Raw genomic sequence first — 24,996 nt, 5'->3', positions numbered from 1 at the left:
ATGATACAAGCAGTAATAAGCACACTGGATGCAACTCTTGGCTGAGTATGTCTGGCTGGGTATGGTTGTTTTTAACAATCTCTCTCCAAGCAGTGGGATCCCATCCTTACAAAGAGGCTTTATCTGCCCTCGTCAAGGGAAGGATGCTTCCCACTCCTTGCTTCCCTCGTTCCCAAGTCAAGTCAAAGTGCAGTTCATAGTCATGACACAACAGGCAGCATCTCCCTCCTGCACAAATTCAGGCTCCAAACTCCCACAGTAAAGAGGTCTCAATTTTCATGGAAAATTAGGGATCAACATATTGACTTCCAGGCAGCTGCACTGGCTGTACCAGCCAGATATTAGAAATGAAGGAAAAGATGCTGTTTGATTAGAAAGGATAAAATTTAAAGGATCACTGGTGTTTCCCATCCAGTGCCCTGGTTTAAAAACCAGCAATCGCAATGGGAAATTTCCCAATAAATTTCTTGGGCTAAAGAACCACGAAGCAGCAGAGCTGCAACCCCCCAGGGTGTGGTGAGCCCAAAGGTGGAAATAGAAGTGACAATGCTGGCCCAGGCAGGTGGCTGCAAGCTGGGGCAGTTTGGGAACTGCCAATGCTGCATCCTGAGTGCTAAAGGGGTGGATGTGCATCCTGAAGCCATCCTGCTTTTGCCTGTCTGCATGCCTGCTCCTTTTAACCACTAACCAGTGATTACTGGCTCTGGCAGCACCACAAGTCAGATTTCCCCATGCATGGAAGGGTCCTGGACTGTTTCTCAGACTTATTAGGCACAAATGGGCTTTTCATCCACACCAGTCATGCGTGCCTGCTCCCTCCACCTCATTTATCATCTCCTGCCAGGGCACTGTGCCCACTGCCAGCAGCACACTGTGCTCCACTCCCCTGCCTAAGGGTGGGTAGTACCACAGAGTACACAATGGAACACAGCACCAGCTGCTGTGCAAACAGCCCCTGTCCTACACACAGGAGGGCAGAAGAAGGACAGAGGAAGGTACTTTCCCAGAAATCTCTGGGTCAGAACGATCTGTTGGCTGTCAGATGTTTTCTGCAGCTGTAGTTTGAAGAATGGAGTTGAGGCTGCAGCTTGAGGATGGTTATGTGGTTGGGAGAAGAATTTGTCTTAGGGGTGGGGAAAGACATTGGTTTGTTTGGCAGAGTTGGTTTGATCAGGATGAGGAATAAGGATACATGCAAACAGCATCTGGGAAACCTGGGAGAAGTGACAGGGGTGGGCTGGGTCTTGGGCAGAGAAGGAGAGAGGTGAAGAGCTGGGGACTGGGGACAAGGCAGGGCAGCAGGTAGTAGGAGGCTCAGGGTGAGATGTGGTGGATGAGGTGACAGTGAGGGAGGACATACAAGTGTCCTGGAGAAGGCTGGTGCTGCATGCAAGTCATCAGTACCCCTCCTCACTGCAGCCCCACATGTCCCAGCTGCTTACATTAGAAACCTGACTGCTGCCAATGAAAAGCTCTCTTATGCCCAGGCACCATCTGACAAGTCCACTGCCTGTCCAAGGTCTTGCATCTGCCTCACTCCCAGGGCTTTGCTGCAGCTCCCCTTCTGCTGTGTCCCAAAAGCAGGCTCTTCTTCTGCTTCTCCTCTCCTCCTCTGAGGGGAGCTGGAAAGAAGGTGGTGGTCAGTACCCAGGGTCCTTTAGGAGTAGGATTGACTGAAGGAGTTGGAACTAACTGAAAACATACAAAGAGCAGCAGGATTTACTGTCCAGTCATCTAATCCTGCCACTTAAAACTGACTCACTTGAAGTCACAGTATGTGACAGAATGACCAAGCAATGAGGACAGGATTGCAAAGCCTCAAATGAGATTATACTCCCTTGGTGGGGACATGCAAGCTGCTGGGAGCAGGGAAAAGATCTGTATTGAGTACCTAGCAGGGGTTATAAGACCTGTGTCTAATGCTCTGTCTGCTTTGAGAGCAGACAAAGAAAACACCCAAGCAAACCAGTGGGGCAGACTCAGGGCACTTGGGACACTGACAGCTCCTCAGGCTTTAAAATGAACTGGCACAGGTTTGTGCCAGTGTTAGCACAACTGTGGCTTCAAAACAAAACAGAGCAGGGCAAAGGAGCAGAAGGATGGGGAAAGGAGGGAGGCCTGCAGCTGGCTAACTAAAACTGGGGGATGTTAAGGCAGAAAGGGGAAAGGGCCACAGGATCAGAGATAAGGAAGCTGTGGCTGTGCAGCATGTTAGTCTGTGGTAAATACAAAAGTAGCAGCTTGTCACATACAAAAGAGCCAGCTACACTGTGCTGCAGGATGGATTAAAAAAAATGAAGAGATGGGGTCTTGCACAAAGTTCTTATAATGCAAGACAAAAGATCATGAGGATCCTGTGAAGCTCAAGAAGATGATTTAACACAGCTCAGAGAGAAAGGAGGAGACAGGGCTATGTACAGTGCAAGATATGTTTCCAAGAAGCCTTCAGATGTAAGCAAATTTACTGAAAACAGGTCCGCACAGAGTACACTTCCAGCCCAACACCTCACCATGTATTTACCACCAGAAGATGCTCACTTTTCAAGTCTGAGGGTTCCTTTCTTAATACAAATCATCTTTTCCTTGCTCATTAATCCAAGTGGAGCAGGGATAAGACAGATCTTCACATTCACTTAATAGTAAAATCCATGTTTTCCATGGGAGCTGCAGGAGCTCAGTGCTTCTAAAGATATGGTCATCTCTATAGGATCCAATTTAACCCAATTTGTTAAAGGCTGAAACCCAGTGAAGCTCTTCAAGGCTCACTTTCCCTTCTACACTCAAAACAGCCTAAAAGGATACCCTTCAAACCTTGGCCTTGGGAAAGACAGGATAAGCCTTAGAAATGGTACCTTCTTTCCTACCTCCCTGGAAACTTTCCCCTCAGGACAGCACTACAGTCTTATCTGGCATCTGTCAGCTCAGAGTATTTTCCAGATAATTAGTCAATTAAAGTTCTCTCAGGCAGGATAATCTAGCTCTGCTATACCTCCTTCTCAAGTGAACAAGTAAGGGTGTTGACATACATTTAACAGCAGCTGGAAACCAGGGCAGCAGAAGCTGTGACCACCCATACCTGCTTGTATCACTCCTCTCTTGGGTACAGCTCACTTCACAGGAACAACTACAGGGAGACACATCCACACTCAACTCATCACACTTCACATTCTGAATACCAGAGGAATGCCAGCTAAGCATTTCTGTGCTGCAGCACATCAGGCTGTCAGTCACAGCCATTCAACTCTCCCTGCCCAGAAGACAATAAATTCAGTCCCAGAAGGGCACGGAGAGAGCTGTTTTAATTGTTCCTGGCTATCACACCATAGAGTGTAAATGAATTGAGGGTGTGGACCCATGAGCAGCAAAGCCAATCTGCTTCCCAGCACCAGGAAGGGATGATCTCACTTTCCCTTCCTCTGCCCATCCTTCTCACAAGGCAGTCCTGTCCCTTTCCTTGCCTCAGGCACTCAACACTCCTTTTTGGGCTAAAAAACCCCAGTATTCCTTTTCTTTCCCTTTCTGCATTAGCTTTCTGATGGATGAGAGATGACCTAAGGAGGTCCAAGGAGCTGGTGCACAGTAACCCACTGGGAGCAGAAGTGTTACCACATTTTGGAGGAAGGGAGCTGCCAGACTGGCTCACTCTGTCTCTTGGATCTGCACTCTGAGGCACAGAAATGCAAGCAACTTGCTGGAGACCATAGGCCAAAGTTGTGAAGGAAGGCAGGAGTCCTATTTTTCATCACATATTTAAAATCATTTAGATGTCAAGGCTGCAGCAAAGATATGAACACTCCTTGTTTTGTTATAATGATTAATCAATCAGTCAATCCATCCAATAACAACTTCTCAATCTTATCAATAGATCATTTTCCACACTGCAGAAAAGACACAGGTCCATTTACAGGCTGCAATATCTTAATTCTTTTCTCTCAAGTTAGTCTGGCAGATGTTCCAAACAGCAACACCACACAAGTCACAGAGTTGCCTTCTTCCAGCACTGAATGGGGAGCTTGATTAACTCATGCAAAACAATTACTGCCTTGTATCCTGGACACTTTTCTCCCTTCTACCCAGCATCCCACTTGTTGTTTCAAGAAAAAACACCAGAAAAGCAGAACAATGGGAAGAAAAACTGTGGTTCTGACTGCTCATTCAGATTTAAGAGCTGATGAAGACATTGTTGCAGTCCAGAGATGAACAGGCTGGTGCTGTGAATCTGGTCTACTCTCCAGCTCCTCATAATTCAGGAGCCACCCAAGCAGGAGTCAGAGTTTCTTTGGGATTCAAACATAGTTTCTCACTCTGTCCTAAAAATGGCTCTTGCACAGAAAGTCAGCAGCTCCTTGTAGGAATAGGATCAGAGCAAAGGCAGTGCTGAAAACCAGGCATTCCTAGAGCCTGTTTTTATCTGTAGTGTGACTTCTTCAGGCTTGCAGCACCAGCAAATTGTTATGGATCATGGAGGCATCACACTGATATTGTTTGGTTGGGCACACAATACACAGCTTTGCCTTAGTTCCAGTTTTATTCCAGGTTTCAGTCCAGGTTTGGCTTAGCCATCAGTCCCTGGTTTAGCAGAATTCCCAATGTAGAGCAACACTCCAGGAGAACTGTGCCAGGCCTGACAGAAAGTCTGAAGAATGCTTGGCAGGGGCAAGGAAGGTAATTTTTGGCTTTTCTTTGGAACAGGATATAGCTTTTGCACATCCTTGTGACCCCACATGTGCACTGCACATCCCAGAGGCTTCACACTTCTGTAATACCTTGCATTTAACATGCTTTATAGACTTCAAAGTGTTTGGCTTCCTAAGGATGTATTACACATTTTTACAGCAGGTAAGGCCAAGACATATTAAAATGATGTGCCTGAGGTCACGTGAAAAACATTTGACAGAGGAAATTATTTCCTTCAACACAAGTTTTGCCTCATACCAGTACCCACCTTGCCTGTACATTTCTACTTTTTGCAAGAGGCATTGTATCTGACTGAATGAAAGCTTTTTCTTTTATACAAGTCTTGCCCCCAAAACACTGTGGATATAGACACTGTGGACATCTACCCTGAGCCATGATAATCCGTGGCCAGAGAACAGAACCACAAAATACAGTTATCAAGTCCCTGCAGCTTTTGTGCAAACAAAGAGCAGAGATAACAGCTATTTTCTGGCTCTGGGTCTAAGCCAGGAGCAGAATACAGGACACATCCCCTCAGATGTGACCACTCCAACATCTACTTGTTCTCCAAAAGCAACTAATGCCACTTCCATCCACTCTTACATAAACATGTCTCCAAAGAAATATATATGTGTGTTATGTATAAGCCTTGCAGACAAACCTCTAGCCTTCAGGAGCTTCAGATCACATCTGCTTTCAGTCAATACCAAATGCAGGTCATTAGCTCCTCCAGACTCCTCCACAACTCAGCTTTAACAACTGACAAACTGGGGTGCAGATGGCCTTTTCTCCCAATGCAGAAGGTACTGACCAAAAAAAATTATTTCCCTGCCAAGATGTTAACTGTGTTCACCTAGATCAGCATCTTTCATGGAAGCATGCTCCTATTTTGGCAGTGAAAATGAAAAAGCACAGGCTGTGATGAACAGCATTGCTAACACTGCCACCATTTTTAAATTTAAAATTTAATTTTAAATGTAAAACTCAACAGGTGTCTTAGTCCTGCATTTCCTATAGGTTCACTACCTATAAGCACCACATTTACTGTCTTTATCCCAAGAGACACCTGGGTGGCTGGTGAATGGGAGCTTGGGAGGCGTGATTAAAATCAGTGACAGAATCCCTGCCCCTACCATCTCTCCCCTCCACGTGGTGGCTGCTGCTGGTGATAGATGGATGGATGGATGGATGGATGGATGGATGGATGGATGGATGCAGAGGAGATGCTAATGGTCACTCTCCTGACCCACACCTTTACCTTTGAAGCTGCCATGACAGCTGCTGTGGCCGCAACGTTCAGCCCCCGCTTTCCAAAGTGCACCAGGGCATCGTAGCTCCTGTCCTTTGCCTGGATGAGGCAGTCATCGATCTCCTGTCACAGCAGACAACAAAACAGAAAGAAAAAGCAAAAAAAGAGCCATTCAGTGTGCTCCCACACTCCTGGCAGGGCCAGGTTATCTTTTACAGAGGCAGATATCCTGCGTTGCCTCCACCTTGGCTGAAGAGAAGCTCACAGCCAACATTTCAAAGAGGAAAGGTTTGCAGGGGAGCAGGAACTGCAAGAATTTGGGAAGTTTTTATTCTGCAAATGGAAAATTGGGATCCAAAGCTGGGATATATTTGCACAGTGGAAAGAGTGTCAATAGGTCCTGGATGCAAGACAGACACACCCACCCAGGCATGGTGTGCCAGGAGCCATTTGCAATCTATGGACCCTAAGGGCAAACTGGATTTCCCCAGAATTAAAAATAATCCTATTGTGACAATGAGAGACAGGGGACTGATCCCCACTGTCCTTCTTGGACAGGACTGAGATACAACTGTTCATGCACTGCCTGTGGCTAAACACAGATCTTTCACTTCCACAGCTGCCAATGTGGGAAAGTTATTCACTTCTCAGTAGTCTGCACGTTGATGTGTAGCTGAGAGTTGATCCAGGAGTGCATATCCACGTGAGTCAAATGGACAATGTCCCATTCACAGGCACAAAAATCTCCTAGGCAGGCAAAATGTTCTAAACTGTAACACCTTCCCACCAAAATTAGCATCATGAATTTGAGAAAGACATTTCTCCACAGGACCTCAACAAGCTGCATGCCTCACTGCAGCATTCTACACATCTCCCAGCCAGGCAAGTGCTTGCTAAGCCCCTTTCAGACAGGCTTGGCTATTTGTCTGGCTGCACAATGTTTTAGGCAGAGCTGGGAACAAAGTTAAGGAGCCCTGGCTGCCAGACCCTGTTCCTCTAATCAATCCATCCAGCCACAACATAACACTCCAGATATATTCAGGCAGTACGTGCAAAGCAGCTCAGGAGGTATTTTTATCCCCCACCCTCCCAGCATCTCAAGTGCACAGAGATGAGTTCATATGTGTGAGGGTGCTGAACAGGTGCCAGAATTTAAAAACACAAGAACCAGAATTTAAAAACACAACAACCACAAAGACCAAAACCACCAACCAAATAGAGATGGGCAAATGACAGAGGAAGACAATCAGCAACTCCCAGTCTGTCAATGAAAGTGAGTGATGGGAAGACTGGAGTAAACACACTACTGTAGGTCTGCTCCACCCAGAGAGGACCCAGGCACCTATGATTACCTTTTCTTTTGAAGACAGTGTTGGATGAACAAATTTCCTGTACAGGAGGCTGGAGCCTTTTGTGTATGGAGACAGCAGCCAAGCTACAAAAGCTATTTTGAGTTCATAGTAGAATGGAAACCTAGAAGAAAAAGAGCTGTTAAATATCCAGTCCCGATGTAACCACTGCCCATAATTACAGATGCCCAGCAGAGGAAGGGACTGGTCTGTCTTGCTTGGGGCAGACTTTGCTTATCAGAAACCAACACATCTCTCACCTTTGCACACATCTCAACTAAGTGTATGGGTAAATCTTTACTCAGTTATCAGGGCCATTATTTAATGGTCTGGAAGAGAGTCTGCTGTGTGATATGAGGAGCTTCCTACACACAGAGAGCACAGATGCTGCCTTCACAGCATCTTTAGTCAGAATGAAGGAGTAAAGAGCAAGCCAGTGAACTAGCATTTCACTGATATATTTACACCCTTTTCATCTCACTGCCTTTCTGCTTTTGAGATAACTCTTATCTGCCTGAATCTCAAACACAAGAACATTTGCTGTCCAAGCAACACACAACATGAAGGTGCAGATCCACACTGTGGATTTCAGGTAGCACTGCAAAGTATGGACAAGCTTGGGGTCAGATTATCCAAACACTTTTCTGGAGGAGAAAGCCTTGGCAGGGGGTAGTGGGAGGGGCAAGGTTTAGCTAGGCAGGGGCAAGCAGGAGCAGCACAGAACCCCTGGGAGCAGCCAGGTCTGACCCATTGGGCCTCTACTCTGAGCATGGATTTTTCACCTCACTGAGGGTCTCTACAACATACTTCATTTCACAGGCTGGACAAGCCCTCTGTCATTCCTCCCAAGAGACCCACACAATAACTCCAAAAAAACAAAGCTCCAGATGAACATGGTGGAGGTAGATCTGCATGCAAATTAGATAGAGAGACAATAAAGTCTTTTATCTCCTTTTCAACAGATCTGACATGTTGCCAAATACCCCCAATTCCCTTTCTCTGAAGGACTCTCTAGATGCATGCAGAACTATGCAGGACAGGCTTTACATGAGGGCCATGCACTACAGTTAAAATTTCATCCTGAAGTCTCCTGATCTCACTGGTTTTCACTAGAAAGATCATACTAAGAGGGCAATCAACCATGAACATTTCAAAATTTGAGGATCCAAATTTAAGGAACTGAATCTGATAACTGGACATTTATGTGCCTTCATCCTGACAGAGGTCACCAGGAATCCTCCCACTGGCACCAGACAGCCTCCATCAGTAGGGACTCTCACTGTCCTCCATCACACCATAAACCCAGGCTAACCAGGAACAGGCTTGGCAAAACATTCCAGAAACAACAACCCCTACAGCAAGCTACAAACCACGTCCTGTGCTGCAGGGCTGTTCCTGCCTGAACCATGGTATTTACTGTAGGACACAGCTAGGCAAGTCCATGCCTGTAGCTAAAGCTACTGTTCACACAATGATCTCTGTCTGTAAACAACCAACTCAGCAATCAGCTGCACACCTCTCTGAGAAGCAGAGGCCTGAGACTCCTGTAATGATTTCTCATTAATGAAATATCAGTGAGCAGTTCAATTTTCTTTCTTGCTTTCTTGTGGCAGCACTGAGAAAGGAAGCGTGGCTCCTCCAGACAAAACACCTGTATGCACCTGCAGCTGCTAACCCTGTGTTCAGGCACCTTTGTAGCCTTTTTTCCCTTTGTAAACATTTAAATTTTCTCTGCATCTCATGCCAAACCCCTTCTCCCATCTGGTGCTCACCAGCAAAGAAAGATATCCGTGAATGTCTCTGCTGTCGTGAAGAGTGCGAATATGATCCAGTACATCATCCACTTGACCTGGGAAACAAAAACAGGAGCTGGGTCATCTTTCCCCAAGGGCCTTAAAATCAAAGAATCATTTAGGTAGGAAAAGACCTTTAAAAAAATTGTGTCGAACCATTAACTACTTCTCACAGGTGCAAGTGCACAGAGTAACTCTCACAGAAAAAAAAAAAAAAAAAGTTCTTTTTCTGTCTCCTCGCATATTTAACAATCACTATGGACTCGAAGATGCCAGAGCTTCCCCAAGCTCAGCATGTGCCACATGCTGTATTACCATACAAGGCCTTGGGAAGAAAGATTATGACCTTTAGATTATGGTCTCATCAAAAGAAGAGCAGCCTGACTGTGTCACTACAGAGGAATCTCCACTGGTGATCACAACCCTATCCCAGGGCATTAAAAATCTCACTTGGCTCATCTTTAATATCAAAGGTTAATACTAGGGTGTTGGCCAAACTGCTGTTAAGACAAAATATAATGACTTACATGATATGTAGAGGCAGGGGAAACTAGCCAGAAAGAGATAAAGAGCCCATCCCATCATCCAGGGCTCAGGAGCACAATCAACTCACCACAACTTAATGAATTAGTGTGCATCAGTTTAGTGGCAGTGCCTCCTCACACCCACACCTGAGCACATTGCAGTGACAAGGATAAATGCACTAGAGCTTAAATCCCTTACCTGGGGCTTAAATGAGAGCATTTTACCTCACACTGGGAGTGAAAGCATGTGCTCTGCTGTCCCAGTGTTCAGCCATGTGGGGTGGACTGCTTGGTGGGGGATTTATGGAAAGTCTCCTCTTTGCTGCTAGGGATGGACAGAAAGTGTCTGTGGGGACCCTCACCTGCTCAGGGGAACTACAGTGCCTTGAGTAACTCAGGAATTGGGGGATTCTTGTCAGTGAGCACTAAATGGCACTTGAAAGCACGGCTGAACTATTCTGGTGGATGCAGTATTGTTTCTTCTTTGGTTAGAAAGAAACAATGCATTTGTCATATGCCATCAGCACTTCTGATTTCTAGCAGGTTGTCCTGGTTGCTGTGCTGCTCCTCCATGCAGCACAGCCACCACAGAGATTATGTAAGGAATAATTTTCTAGTACTGGAGATGAGAGAGAGATCTTTTATTCCTCCTCAATATTTTTTTTCCATTGTAAAACTATAAAACTTGAATTTCAAACAGCTTCAACATTTTGTCTCTCCAAAGGAAACAAGATGGTAAGATGGAAACAAGATGTTAATTTAATTGAAAATCGTTGTCTAATTAGCTATATTTGTAAATGGAAATCCCTAAGCAGCACTGGTGGAATGTTTCAAAGCTTAAAGAAGTAAAAAACATGAAAACACATGTTTTAAAGAATTGGACTGTTTACTTGCTGGGATAATTACAAAAGAATAAGGGAAAGTTGGGAAGAAGGCAGAACAGGAGGGATACCTACACCAGATGCTGCTCTGGGGAAAGGAGGATGGAGGTGGCAATAAATCTGGATCTCACCAGCTCTGAAATGAGTTCCTCATTCTTCTCCCAGATGCTGTGGGGACAGCACCTGCAGTATCCCTCTCTCTCTCTGCAAGTACACAAATTATTCCCTAAGAACCTGTCACTCATCTATATAACAGTTCTCCTGGGATTTCTCAATATATTTATATGGGAGTTTATCTTTAGTGGTAGAGCAGTAAGAAAATGGGCTTGTTATTCCAGGCATCTTGAGAAGAGTCAAGAAGCCTGGAGGCTGAGCCAGTTTCAGTGAAGTTAACCTCGTTCAGGTTGTGAAGGGCACTACAAATCCAACAGGATCCCAAGAGCATCCAGAAGGTTTTGATTCTCCAACATTTCACTTCCCCTGATGGTCCCATATGCCTGGGATCCAGGAAAGAATTTTCAGCAAAAGGTTAAGCCAGCACACCCAGTTGCCAGACCTGCCTGTAAATAGGTCACTCCACAAGGCAGGATGTTTCTGTCTGAGGATTCAGTCATGAGCTTCAAGTTACCTCCTCTGATCCTTGTTTTGAATGAGCAGCAAATGCTTCAAGGCTTTTCAAAAAAGGCTTTGATTTATTCTGCTCTTGAGAAACAAAGGAAAACATGCAGCAAAGCTCTGGGTGCCAAACACCTTTCAAGCTGGCTGTATATATCTCACACTAACAGAGGAATAGCACAGATTTGTCAAACAGCACATCAGCTCTGCAGAGGAGCCAGAAGCCCCAAGTTTCCTTATTTGAGACTTTTGCCAAGCAATCAGCCAGTCCACCTTCAGGCCAGTCTTCCCCTTGCACTGGTTTCCAAGCTTTCCCAGAATACAGTCAACACCTTTATGATGTGGTAAGGAGCAATCTTAGAAAACAAACCCTGCAGCAGAGCACCAAACCTCATTACTCACATATTCTTTGATGTCCTTTGATTTCACGGCTTTGTAAGAATAATAAGCAGGGTAAAGAGTTCCAAATATAAGCCTGGAAAAAAACAAACAAACAAACAGACAACAAATGAATTAAATTGATTTCCTGTCACAGAGAAAGATTTTTCTCCCCTGTCTGTTAAACGTGTTTCTTGCACTTGAAAAAAGTGTTAGGATTTGATTTAAGCTTGAGTGCACTAAGTACAGTGCAGGAGTGATTTTGCATCACTGAATTCAGAGAAATTATTGCCAGTGAGATGGCTGAAGAGCAGGGACTCAGGCTGACCTTCCACCAACCAAAGAGAAAAAGTAAAAAGACCACCACACTTTTAAAAGGAAATTAAAAATCTGATTTTAAAATAATCGTTGTGACTCCAGGAGTACAGCAGTATTGCTTTCAGAGGCAGGGCAAAATGAGAATCTTTTCTCTGGAATCTCTTCTACCTTTATTCAATACTCTGAAAACCTGGTAGAAGATAAAGCAGCATCCAGGTTCCACTGGTGCAAGGGTTTGAATGCTGGGGCCTTACCCGACATTAATCCTCCTAAAGGGAAAAGCCCTACACTGTTTGGTAAAGTCCATGTGGACTCCTCAAACCAGGAAGGATTTGCCCACCAAGACTGAGAACAAATCAGGCCTAAAAATCCCAGCTCTACTGCTCTTTCAGACTGCCCCTCCATTTTCAAATCTGAAAAGAATGCTGTCAGCTTCAAGATTTCATGAGAGAAAGAAATAAGGATCTGTAAGTTAAAAATAGAACTACTGAGAAAAAAAAAATTGAGATTTTTTTATACTAAGTCCTCTCTGCATCACTGCCTAGCTGCTCATTCACTTTGATTATTCTGGACATCAGCATAGGCTTGTCAAAACCACTTTGCCTTGCCCAGGTTTCAGTCAGTTTTGTTCAATGCAGTAGGATGATGCTGCAAAATCTGAATTTAATAGATTCCAGGGAAATGTTTATTGGCTTGCAACTACCCCTCTTTCTACCGGAGATTTTGCTTTAAATTCATATAGCTGTTTATGCTGCTCTAGGGAATGGAAACGATCAACGTTTCAATCCCTAATTGTGGAGCCACATGGACTCACAGTAGTTTTTTTCCATCCTGCCAGTAGCAATTGTGTGCCATGGGACTCATAATTACAGTTGAGTCCATTACGTGCGTAAGACATTAAAAATTAACACTCTGGGAAATGGTGTATCAGCCTCCTTCCTGGAGCTGAAGAAGGTATTTGTGAAAGAATGGAGTGAGCCAGCACACATCTTGATTTCCAAAGACAATTTGCCTGCTATTCATCATCCTTACTGTAGCATAGCTTAGCAAAACCTGCAGCACAATGAAGACTTCAGAAGAGCAGCCACTGAGTGAGGAAATTCAGTATTTTACAGAGGCTTCACATTGGATTCAAAAAGCTTTGCTGGAAACACTCTGCTCTGACCCTACTCCACCCAGAGGGGCTGTTGCTATGTGCAGGGGTTAGATACAAAGGCTCAGAAAGATCCTGGGAAACCCAAACACATTTTTTGTCCCTTGCAGTATCTTAAACAGCAAAACTGGTTAAGGCACGGAAGAACACACAGACAACAGCCTGATCCTGCTTTCACTGAAGCTAATAACAGATACTCCCTCCCAGTCCAAGGGTAGCAGGACCTAATCCACAGATGTTCGAGCTCACAAAAAGAAGAAAGCTCCACAATATTGAGAAACCAATAGCCAAGCACATGAATAATATTTTCTGGCTCTGCTTATAAAAAGTACCACATTTCTGTCCTTCCTTCTTGGCCCAGCCTGGCTGCTATCTGGCGCTTTTGTTTCCTGCAAATAAGCACTAAATGATTGATATTTGTTTCCTCAGTTCCTGCTGGTAACAGAAAGCAACTGGATCCTGAAGGAGCAAATAGTTTACAGGATGACTAAAAAACAATTAGTTGCAGTCAATAAACACTTGAAAATGCTCCAGGGAGGGGAAGGAACCGTGCAATACTTCTGCATATGCAGAGCAAGAGACATTTAATAAGGTGATGTGCTCTCCCTAAATTGGAGATCAAGAGTTTCACTGATTTGCTTTGGAGAGTGTTGTGTACATATATGGACATTTATTACTGCTATGATTTATCCAACTAGAAACTGTTTTAAGGAATGTTGGATCCCAGTCTTGTCACTGCTGTGGCTTACTCTGTAGCTTGGAGTCTTCACCTCTGAGTACACTCTACAAATGGAAGCCAAAAGTTGTTCAGACATTTCAGTAAAGGATTCTTAGGGTTTTGGAGACAAATACCTGCACACAGACATTTCAAGAGTCTCTTCAAGTTACTGTGGTCACTGGGCTTTGGATCAGGCTTGAATACCACTGATTTAATTCAAATATATATGTCAATCCTCTATCTCTTTCCTCAGCTCCTCTCCCCTGCTAGGACAATGCTTCTCTCTTCCCCCTCACCTAGGCTTCCTGTGTAAAGCTGTTGTTGATTCCTGCCTTCCTTCATCCCCCTGCTCAGACTGCTGCCAAATGACTCCTTCTACACTCTCTACACAAAACCAAGGCTGATTCTTTGCCCCTCTGCCCAAGCCACTAAGTCATTCCTTGTCTGAGTCTCCTTTCCAGCCTGCCTTGTGTGCTTTACTGCTCTCTACCCCACCTGGATGTACCAACATTTCAATCTTTTCCTCATGCTTCTTAGACACACAGAGACCACCTTTGCCTACCAAGCTGAAGTAATATTCTTATCCTTTCTTCCAGTGCCTGAAAAATATTGTTGCTCCTACCGAGTTGGTTTAGTGTTTTAATCACACCCCACCTTAGTTCCTTCTCTCCTTTAGTGACTGCAGTGCCACGAGCACCTTACTTGGCTGTTCCTTGCATGTCTTCTCCCACATCCTGGTGCTCCTGTGCTCCTTGCTCCTCCTCCATTGTGTGTCAGACCTAAACCAAGCTGTTCCCTGACAGTTATCCCAAACCACACAAATTCTAACCATGCCATTCCTCAGTTCCTTCTCTTTTCTCTAATTTTCTCCTGCAACACTCCAGTTTTACCTGATCTCTGAACCACACCACACGACCTCCAGCTTTCCTCCACACATCCCCAGAGTCACAGCACAGACCTTCAGTCCCCTTCCACAGCTGCCAGCAGACCTGAGAAATACATGTGCTATGATTTCTACCATGGAACAAGGCCTGACTGCTGCCTGCCAAGCTAACAACCTGCCTCTGGAGTGAGCACTGCAGCTTTTACCTCCTGATGGACTCTGCTATGAGACAATCTATCCAGCAGCTAACTCTTCTGAATAAGGTAGAAATGTAACATTTGAGACCTTTCTGACCCATCATCTATTTTGGCCACAATCTCTCTGCAGACCCAAACGCTATCAGCAGTGGAAAAATACACTGCGTAAACCTCGTTTCCTTAGGAAACCAGGCTACAAATGCAGAGTCAACCTACTCCCCAGCCATTTCCATCTTTCAAAGCTCCTTTCAATGACCTATGCACCCTGGAAAGCCTTGGCTTTTACCCTCTGTGCAAGAGCAGAAGATCAGCAAACCATGGACTCCCAGAGTCTGATACATCAGTTGTTGTGTTTAAAGCTACAGAGATCACAGAATCCTGGAACAGTTTGGGCTGGAAGGAACCTTAAAGTTCATCTGGTTCTGACCTCCCCCCCACAGGCAGGGACACCCACTACATTGGGTTGCTGAAAGTCCCATGCAGCCTGGCCTTGATCACAAGCAGCATCCATCCACAGTTTCTCTGGGCAACCTGTTCCACTGGCTCACTACCCTGACAGGAAATAATTTTTTTCCCAAGATCTCACCTCAATCTCCCCTCTTTCATCTTAAAATGCTTCCCCCTTGTCCTGTCACTCCATGCCTTTGTCCAAAGTCCCTCCCCAGCTTTCCTGGAGCCTGTCCAGGCACTGGAAGGTGCTCTCAGGTCTCCCCGCAGCCTTCTCTTCTCCAGACTGAATAACCCCAAATCTCTCAGCTCTCTCTCCTACCATATAAACTAAAACAAATGCATACCCTCAGGGTACAGGGCAAGGGAAGGAAGCAGTGACATTCATCAGGGAGTGAGGAAAAGCTCCCTTGAAGCACTAAACAAATAACCACAAGAGTCTAACAATTCTTACACTGCTCCATTCGGGAGGTCTGCATCAATCACAGTCACCTTAAAAAAAAGGACAAAACAGCAGCTGTAAAGAAATCACTGAGGAGTCAACTAATTGTGCAACAGGAGGCAAACATCTAAGTAAAAGGTTAGTCTGCCTACGGAATAGGATAAGGATTAACAATGAAAATCCTGTAATCCCATTAGGCACAGCAGCAAGGCCCCATCAGGACCACTAGGAGGGCCTCTGGTCATTCCTTGTCAAAAGGGAGATGGTGGAGGTAGTGGGGGAGAGAAAAGGGCAACGAAAGTGTGTGGAACCACATGGGGGAGATCCCTAAGAGGGGCTGTAAATGCTGTGATTGTTTCTTTTGCAGCAAAGGCAAATACTGATGTTATTTGCTACCACTCCTGATGCAGTGATGAGGTTTTTCAACTGAATCGAGCACAAAGTCAGTAAGAAGAGGAGAAACCCTCTCTATTACCAGAAGTTCATCTGTGTAACTGATGAGTGTATTTATTTATTTATATAACTACAGTATATAAGATTTGAGATTTGGTTTTTCTTATTCAAGTTTACCATGGCTTTCCATATTATCAGGGGAATATTAAAGCAACTCAATTGTTGGCTCCTCTTTAGCAATCTCTGTCATATTCCAGGGGAGCAGCTGCATCATCACCAAACCTCCTTCTGTCTCCACTTACCAGTACAGCCACAGTGAGCCCTGGCTATTATATACTTCTGTTCTCCTGAGTTTCTGGTGCAGTGATCTGATCACCACAGAGCACAGGCCAACCCAGACAATATTCCTAATAGGATTTAGGTTACAGATCAGCATCAGAGCTGCTACCAGAACTTGCAAGGGCCCCACATGATGCCTTGAATTTTGATGATTTGGTGATGATGTTTTCCTCATGAGGGGCCTGGTCCTACAGCCATTTACCTGTAAAATTAACTCTCACATTCCCTACAGCACTTACTGAAATAAATGGTAAGAGTCCCAGCAACTGCCAGAGGGACTGGACTCAGGTTACCTCCAGAAATGACTGCATATCCATTTCCTTGAGTATTTTTAACCACACAGGTATTTTCTGGATGGTAACCTACTGTTACAAATATACCAAGCCATCTAAGTTTTACTCACCTAGTTACCATGCCCCCAGTGTGTTGGGCTGCCCAATCTAAATGTACAAACACTGTACTACAACACCACAAATAGAACAGCCCTTATTTTGCCCATAAATAACTAATGTTTCCATGCCATTGGCATGCAGCAACCAAAATGGCAAAGTTCTGCTCACACACAAGGATGGACACATTTAGGAATCACTGCAATATTTCCTATTTCTTCAACATGTAGTGCATGCTTCTTATGCATGGAGCAGCAGCTGAGCTGTCACCACACCATTCCTCACTGAAACCACCAAGAAGGGTGCCAATAGGTTTGTATTTTTTATTATCAGTCCTAATTAATGTTCACACACTGTCACAGATTAAAAATAAATGTCACTGTCTTTGCACCAAAGGTTCCCAGTTTAAACCCAACAGCTGGGGATGTGAAAATAAGCCACTCACAAGGTCAGGGAAAGGGTTAATGTGAGCCCCTTGACAGGCCAAGTGCCTGATATCCAAAAAGGGACTGGGATGGAGGAAGCACCAGCTGCAGGGGAGGCTCCAGGCTGCCATTCCCTGGGAGATGGCTCCTGGGGACTTGCCTGTTCACCCTCAGGGTGACAGCCATCCCCACTCTGGGCCCCAGGAGATGTGTATACCTGGCCATGCCATCCTGAAACTCCAATACACTCCAAGAATACCAAAGATGTGTGGTGCTTCAGTGCCAAAAACATCCCTCAGGGAAAGTGCTGGGCCCTGACTCCCCTGAGACAGCTCAGGCTCACTTCAGACTTCATTTACAAGCAGAATCAAACATCCTCATGGGGCTTGTTCAGTGCTGCCAAGGACAACCATGCAGTTGTGTCCATGTCACCTGGCCAGTCCTGCACCTCCTCCAGGAGGATTACCAAGGTGTAAAAATTGCAATGAGCAGTCACCCAGCATGTCCTGCTTAGCTCTGGCTGCTGAGACCTTGTCCTCACCACCACTTCTGAAGCACCACACACACTCACAGCACTGAGGAAACAAAGAGCAGGCCCAGGAGAACTCAGCATCTAACAAACAATCTAACAAAGATGCTCCACCTTCCAGACAGATCCAGCTCGGACTTCTCAGCCAGGCTACTGCAGAAGCAAACTGCAAACTTTGCCTTGGTGGATGTAAGGGCTGGTGAAACCTAATAGCTCCTCTTGGAGTAACTGTGGGTAAAAGGGACGCTCAACTGCCCTTTCAGCAGAAATAGCAGGAGCAAGGATTGCCCTTAATGCTTCTAATTTAAGCAGTCTTGATCCTCCCAAAGCAGCACATACTCCTCTCCAGTTGGCACCACCATTTTTTTGTTTGCTCAGCCAAGACAGTCCTCACATGGGAGCTGGAAGACAGCCAGGCACAAACAGGTGAAGAGACATGGGGAGGGGGACGGGTGGAGGAAGTGGCCTTGGCCAGCCTGGAGCTATCAGACAATGACTACGTTTACTCATATTGAGATTGTACATCCAGACTTGTCTGAAGAAGGCAAACACTTTCTTTTCCCTATTTCTTATTACAGGCAGAAGATAGAAATGGTAAAAGTGTTCATGGCAAGACCTTGTAAAATATTGGGATAACTAAGATAATGTACCTGATGACTACTAAAACCTGATGTTCCTATTGAAACTACCAGTACTGAAGGGCCTCACAGGCTGACATTTACAGACACCCTTTGTTATCATATGTAAAGCCCAACCAAGATCAAGCAGGTACTTCAGGTACTTCACCCTTCCCAGGGTTGTAGTTCCAGGCAGTCTTCACACTCAGGCAGAACTGTGTTGGTTTACTGACCAGCTAATGCTTCCAAGTTCTCTTTAGAGTCCTTCAGAAGAGAAAAGGCCTGTGGTGTAGCTGCTACAGAAATGCCACACAGCTCTGAAGCTATTTTAGGAAGCAAATTTATGGCAGGTAGATGGCTTACTAAGCTGGTCTGTTCTACTTCACCCAGCCCAGTGGAGATGGGCTGCTGATGAGCAAGGGGCATTTGTTTGCCCCCAGGGGAATGCTTTAAGGTAAGGTTCCGTAGGGTCTGTGTGGGGCCCCCTCCCATGGACAAGAAGCTGTGGGTTGATAGGAATGCTGGGCCTGGCACACACCATGAGGCTCCAAGCAGCTGCCTGCAAGAAGAGATAATGTCTGTGGGGCTCATCTGAGGCATTTGCCTTGTTGCTGCTCCTCCCCTCTCCATGCTCCAGCTCAGTAGACTGAAGGAGGAAGAAGTCCACATCACTGAGCTTTCTCCCAGTGCTGGCCCAGCCTACTGCTTCATTCATAGAATCACAGAATCATAGAACCATAGGATTGCCTGGGTTGGAAGGGACCTCAGAGATCATCAAGTCCAACCCTTGATCCACTCCCACTGCAGTTCCCAGCCCATGGCACTGAGTGCCACATCCAGGCTCTTTTGAAATATCTCCAGGGATGGAGAATCCACCCCTTCCCTGGGCAGCCCATTCCAATGCTTGATCACCCTCTCTGTAAAGAAATTCTTTCTAATGTCCAACCTAAACCTCCCCTGGCACAACTTGAGACCTCTTGTGCCCTCTTGTCTTGCTGAGAGTTGCCTGGGAAAAGAGACCAACCCTCCCCTGGCTCCAACCTCCTTTCAGGGAGTTGTAGAGAGTGATGAGGTCTCCCCTGAGCCTCCTCTTCAGGGCAGAAGAAATAATTTATCAAAGTGTGATACTGAGGGGAATAAAATCTGTGCCTTTTAGTGAAAAATACTTTCTCTGCTACATGACTGGCTCAGATCTTCACCCAGCTTCATAGTTCCAAATGGGCAGAACTTAGCACCTGCGTGCCCCTGATGTTTTCTCTATCCAGTATTGACCTGCTTTGAGAGCACTGTCTTTTTCCAAGCCAAATAAATGGCAATTTGAAAACTAAATGGTATGTTTTAAATGGGAAGGGCTCCTTTTCCTGAACCTGGAGAGTGGGATGTTTATGTGGAAAAATGCTTTTTAAAAAGCGCTGACATTATACTCCAGAGATGACAGATGGTTTGAAATCTGTATTGTGTGTTAGCTTACAGATTTATGGTAGGCTCATGATACAAAAAGAAACAGAAAGAGACATATAACTTAACCAAACTAAATTCTAGGCTAAAAAAGGTATAAAAAATTGATGGCGTATCAACAAAGAAGCTCTTGCATTATTTTCGTATAAAAATCACAAAGACAGGCTGCAAGTATAATTTTTGAATTAATTTAACTGATGGTACATGAACCAGCTTTTAGGAAGTGTAAACACGTAGAGGCATCTAAATCTAAAGCATAATCTTATAATCTGTGCACCCTAAAACTCAGTTCAAGTCACAGAAGGTTTTCACCATCAAAGTATAAATGCTAACACTGAGGAGATGGTGAGAAATGCAAAAGCTCTTGTTTGTTCCTCACTGAATGACAGCTTTAGATTTCTAGTGTTGTACTCATGGGACAGGAAACAGGAACAAAAAATTAAAAGAAACTGTAACTCATTTAAACCAATTGCAACATGGGATCTCCTTTGAGTAATATTACTTCAGCTTCCTAGAGACAGGGTTATTACTAGAAGTGCTTAACTAAGTGCAAGGAATATTTTAGCTCACTGATTTAATTTAAAAACCAAACCAAAATACTTCTTTGGCCCAAATATTCCTCTGAAGCCATGAGAAATGTTAAATACCTAGGGAATCACCATCAGCCCTGGGTTACCAACAGTTCAACCCACTGACACAAATTGAGGAGCTGCAAGGCTGCTCTGAGTAGCATTGGAAGGGGATGGAAACTCAGGTTAGGGCTCTGCACTGGGCAAGGAGAGCAGTTTGGTGTAGGAACAAGCATCAGGCATGGTCATGGCCACCTTGGTGCAAAACAGCCTGCAAAGAAAACCTTACTGCTGGCTGGACACCTCTATAAATAATGCTAACAAGCTAACAACAAACAGCTGAACTCCTTCCATCAGTAACTGACCTTAACTTCTTACATCCTTGAAAACTCCACATCATTATCCCAAAAAACTAGAAGAGCAAACATTTAGAAGGATCAGTCACATCAAAAACAGGTGGAACCCAACTCAGTCCAAAATAGTATGTTCCAGAGCTGATATTTAACTCAGAGTTAAGTGAAACAAACCAAACAAACAAAACCTACCCCACCTTTAAAACTTAACATCTCATTTTGGTAATGCATTTCAAAGAAGGAGTTTAAAGTGCATTTTACATATCAGTGACTTGAGTATCAAAGTCAATTGCAATTCCATTGATTTCTGATTATTTCTATTTCATTACTGGCTTATCTCTATCTTAAATTATAAGGACAGTGAGGCCCACTTGAAATTATACAGAAAGTTCACATCAGAGACATGAACAGTACCTATTTTTCAACTCCAGTTTTAAAGCAGGACTGTAGGAAAGCTAAGGCAAGATGGTTAGAGGTACAGGTTAGAGGTTACAGGTAATTTCAGAACGCCCAGAGCATCGTGTTCATCGGGTGTCAGAATGCCACATGCTCTTTGTGACAGCTGCAGCATTGCAGAGAGTTCATGAAAACCACATTTCTCTTTCTGGCCCTCAAACACAGATTGGTATTTCTTGAGGGCACTAAAACAACATTTTTGGGAGGGACTGGGCACCTGCTTTTTTATCCTAGGACCTGCTTCATTTTTTAAAAAAAAGAAAGGAAAATGAGAGACAGTCATACCACTTGAAAAAGACAGACTTCTAGTCTTTTCTCATATGCATTTGACAAGGTTTTCTAGTGTAAATTTAATAGGGTTATTTCCTTCAGGGCTTTTTTCTTATTTCATTCATCCTTTTTAATCCCTCTGTTTTATATGGCTAATATCAGCATCTTAATGAAATGCATGGAACGACTGAGATAAACAAGGAGGAAAAGATCTCCAGCTGGAGCTAAACTGATACAGAGCAGCCTCCAGCCCATCCTAGACATAGAGGAGAGGTAATCAGGAGGAAACAAGCCTCTGTACTGAAGCCATGGATCACTAATAATAAGCAGAGCTTCTGGCTACACCTCAAAATGCAGCTTCAACTACAAGTAAAATTAGAATTTAAATTATCTTCTAATTAAAATAAATTAGAAGGAAAATGACAATTTAGTAGTTAATCCTAAATCCCAGTGTTAGGATAAGTGATTACAAACAGCAGGTAGTGGGAGTCTAAATGATACCCTGACCTTACACCTCTCAGGGCTGTCCCAGGAGAGCATCAGCCCCACAGGGGTGACACCCATGACACTGAATGAGGAGAAAAGTTTTCCTTGCTGCTTGGAGAACCTTCTTGCTCAGCCACACCACACCCTTTCCTTTGCACAAGGAGCTCAACTGGGGTCCTGGTATGACAGTAATAGACGTAAGCCTGAAAATGCTCCTTTAAGCCTGCTCCAAATGAGCTGTTGCAGCAGTACAAACCTCACTTAGATGCCTGAAAAAACAAAACTTGACTGCCCAGGGAAGCTTGAGATGAACAGTACCACATTGTCTTAACTGTGGGATGTAACATGGACTGGGTTGCTATTACCATAAGAGCTTTAAAAAAGGGGGTAAGGGGAATGAAATGAATATTTACACTTACTGCTTTGATTACCTTGCTTAACCATTTTTGGTGAGCTAAGTGCAGCTTTATTTCCCTTATCTCTATAGCCACATAGGCACAGCATAAGCCTTGGTGTCACTAACTGTGCAGTGTTGCTGCAAAATGTAATGGTTTTATGGTAATGTTGTTGCATGATCTATTCTTACATAAAGCTACTAGTAGGGAGGTCATTATCAGCTTATTTACTTCTGTGCCAAACACCACAGCCCACGGTATGTATCTGGAGATAAAATGACACATTCTTTCATTTGTTGGAGCTGGGAAGTGCATGAAAAAAGTAAATTACCCATACTCATGGCTAACAGTGCTACAATAATTTTTAAAAGGATCAGAGGCTCCAATGTCTATCAAAGCCTTGAGTGAGCTAAAACTTATTTAAAAGGCTTCCTTAAATGACAGTCTCCAATACAGTACCTAAAGTGATCCTTCAGCAGTTGGAGAATTCTATTTCCTGGTTAAATGCAGAAAGATTAAATTAAACCAATTCTAAGAATTCTATTGAACATCCTCAAAGTGTACACCTGTGCTGGTAGCAGGACAAATACACACTCCAAGATTCAAGAAGCTTTAATTTCTCTGACCTACTAATTCTAAGAGGCTTTTGAGGATTATAACTGAGTGCACACCAGGACCCTGGGCACAGAAAGACCAGCGCCTCTGTAAATCTTACCATCCTCAGCTAGTTCTCTCCAAGCCTTTGGGAAATAGTTAAGTTCTCATACCCCCATTTTACAGATTGGTTTCTCATAGGCCCAGCTGAGTAATCCCCTGCTTGGACATTCCCCACGCAGTGCTGGCATGCAAAGCTGCATCTGCTGTGCTTGGGTTGGGCAGGACATTGTCACTGCTTCTGGCTGGCAGCTCCCCAGCATCCAGTGTGGGGGTACTGATCACTCCGAGGAGGATGTGCAGTTGCATAGACTCTGAAATTCATGCTATTCCCTCACTAACACTTTCCCGTTGCACAGAACCACAGCCCAAGCTAAAAATGTCTGACTTGCACTTTGCAGGTGCCTGTGACAGATACAACTCAAGCAGTTTGGGCAGGATTCTAACTTTGCTCTTTGCTTAACAAAGAGTACATGTCCACACATGTATCCATCAGGCAGAGATACTGGAATTTAGACACATTTCCTCAGCACTCTGAGATGCTTCTTAAACTGCAAGGCTTCTCTTCTGAACTTTGGAATCTCTTTACATCTATTTAACTTTCCTATATTGATTTATTTTCTTGACCAACGTCTGATTTCTTTGTTTAATTTCTGGTGTTTTCCTGTCTAACAATAAGTTCTCCCTGAAGCATAACAGGTGAAATACTTTCCTGTTGAACCAGGGACTCCAGATTTCAGTCCCTGTAATGTTTCATTGGGACTTTAAAGATAAAATGGAGGAAGTGGTTTCTTTTAGCTTCCAGCAATTTTCATAGCATTACTACTATTCATCTACATTACAGTTTTTAACAACCAGCTATTACCTAAAAGTGCAGGAGAGACTTAATTAAGCACAAGTATCTATTGAAGCACCTCACAGTACAGCTCTTCATATCAAGAGCTTCATGACACCAACTGGAAATTGTGGCTTTAGGACAGAGAGATTCCAAGGCTAAAATCTTTAGATAAGCCTGAGATAATGGGTGGTTTGCAGAGATGAGGAATATCTATGAGTTCCACTGACCATCCTGGAAATTAAAGGGTTTTCACCACTGGAAATCAGCAGGTTGGTCACAGCCAGGTAGAATTAATGTGATATCTGGAATGAAAAGTCACAATTTCCAGGCTATGCTTCAGTGCCAACCTTTATCACCTCCATTGTTACACTTAGATGATCCCTCTCTGTGAACTCAGCTTAGTACCTCAGTACTGCCAATTCTCACAATTTTTCATTTAATCTCATCAGGTGATTTCTTGGCAGTGATTATAGGAGCATCTCAGTGGAAAATAAATTCTCAGATTCAATGGTTTGTCAGGAAAGAGCCCATAAACAGTCCTGCAGGTTCAGAGTACAAATCAAAGGATATGGTGGAGATATGTATATAAGCTGCATTTTATAAAAGTAGGGATTTTAAATCCCATCTCACAATTTGGTGAAGAGGTTTGATTCAGGGTTTTTTTAATGCTTTCTGACAGCAGCATTGCTGCCCTGACACTCAATCTTTGTTCTGTCAAAAGATGTCATGTTCCCATTTGCATTCAATTTTGATCTCTCCCAGACTTCTCATCTCTTTCTGAATTTCAGGCTTTGACTAAGAGCATTAGAGAGTAAAGGGGATAAGCAGTGCCACTCTCTTCTGTTCTGCATTTCCCCAAACACAAATGTGTTCAGATCAAAGCCTAAGACACAGGCACAGGGCGATTCTTCTATTTTGAGGAATACCTCTTTGTTTCGAGCTTGGATAAAAAGCCAGTGCATTGTACACTTCAGAATGGTAAAGGCTTTGCCTCTTCTCTTTCTTTTGGCTTAGTGACTTCACCTCTTTTCCCTTCTCACCTTCCCTTGTGCACATATACCTTGCAGCTGGCAGCTACTCAAAATATAAAATTAAATATAAACTGAGGTTTAGGAGCCAGATGGAGACTTCACTGAAATAACTTTAGAGGAAAGCAAAGGGAAAGACAGCCAATGCTTCTAAGTCCATTATAGAGATTCCT

General features: G+C 44.2%; 1 protein-coding gene across 6 annotated transcripts in view; it reads right to left on the bottom strand.

Moving 5' to 3' along the window:
* REEP1 (receptor accessory protein 1) overlaps positions 1 to 24,996 on the bottom strand; it is a 77,986-nt gene that overhangs the window by 26,216 nt on the left and 26,774 nt on the right. For all 6 annotated transcript variants that reach the window (XM_071753224.1, XM_071753226.1, XM_071753223.1 and 3 more), the window contains exons 2-5: positions 11,491 to 11,563; positions 9,048 to 9,124; positions 7,279 to 7,399; positions 5,936 to 6,049 (exon numbers count right to left, since the gene is read on the bottom strand). In XM_071753224.1, the coding sequence (XP_071609325.1) occupies positions 5,936 to 6,049; positions 7,279 to 7,399; positions 9,048 to 9,124; positions 11,491 to 11,563 (385 nt within the window). The remainder of the gene's footprint in view (positions 1 to 5,935; positions 6,050 to 7,278; positions 7,400 to 9,047; positions 9,125 to 11,490; positions 11,564 to 24,996) is intronic.

Source organism: Heliangelus exortis, chromosome 10, assembly GCF_036169615.1.
Source record: "Heliangelus exortis chromosome 10, bHelExo1.hap1, whole genome shotgun sequence".
Classification (NCBI taxonomy): domain Eukaryota; kingdom Metazoa; phylum Chordata; class Aves; order Apodiformes; family Trochilidae; genus Heliangelus; species Heliangelus exortis.
This window is presented reverse-complemented; position numbering and strand designations above follow the sequence as displayed.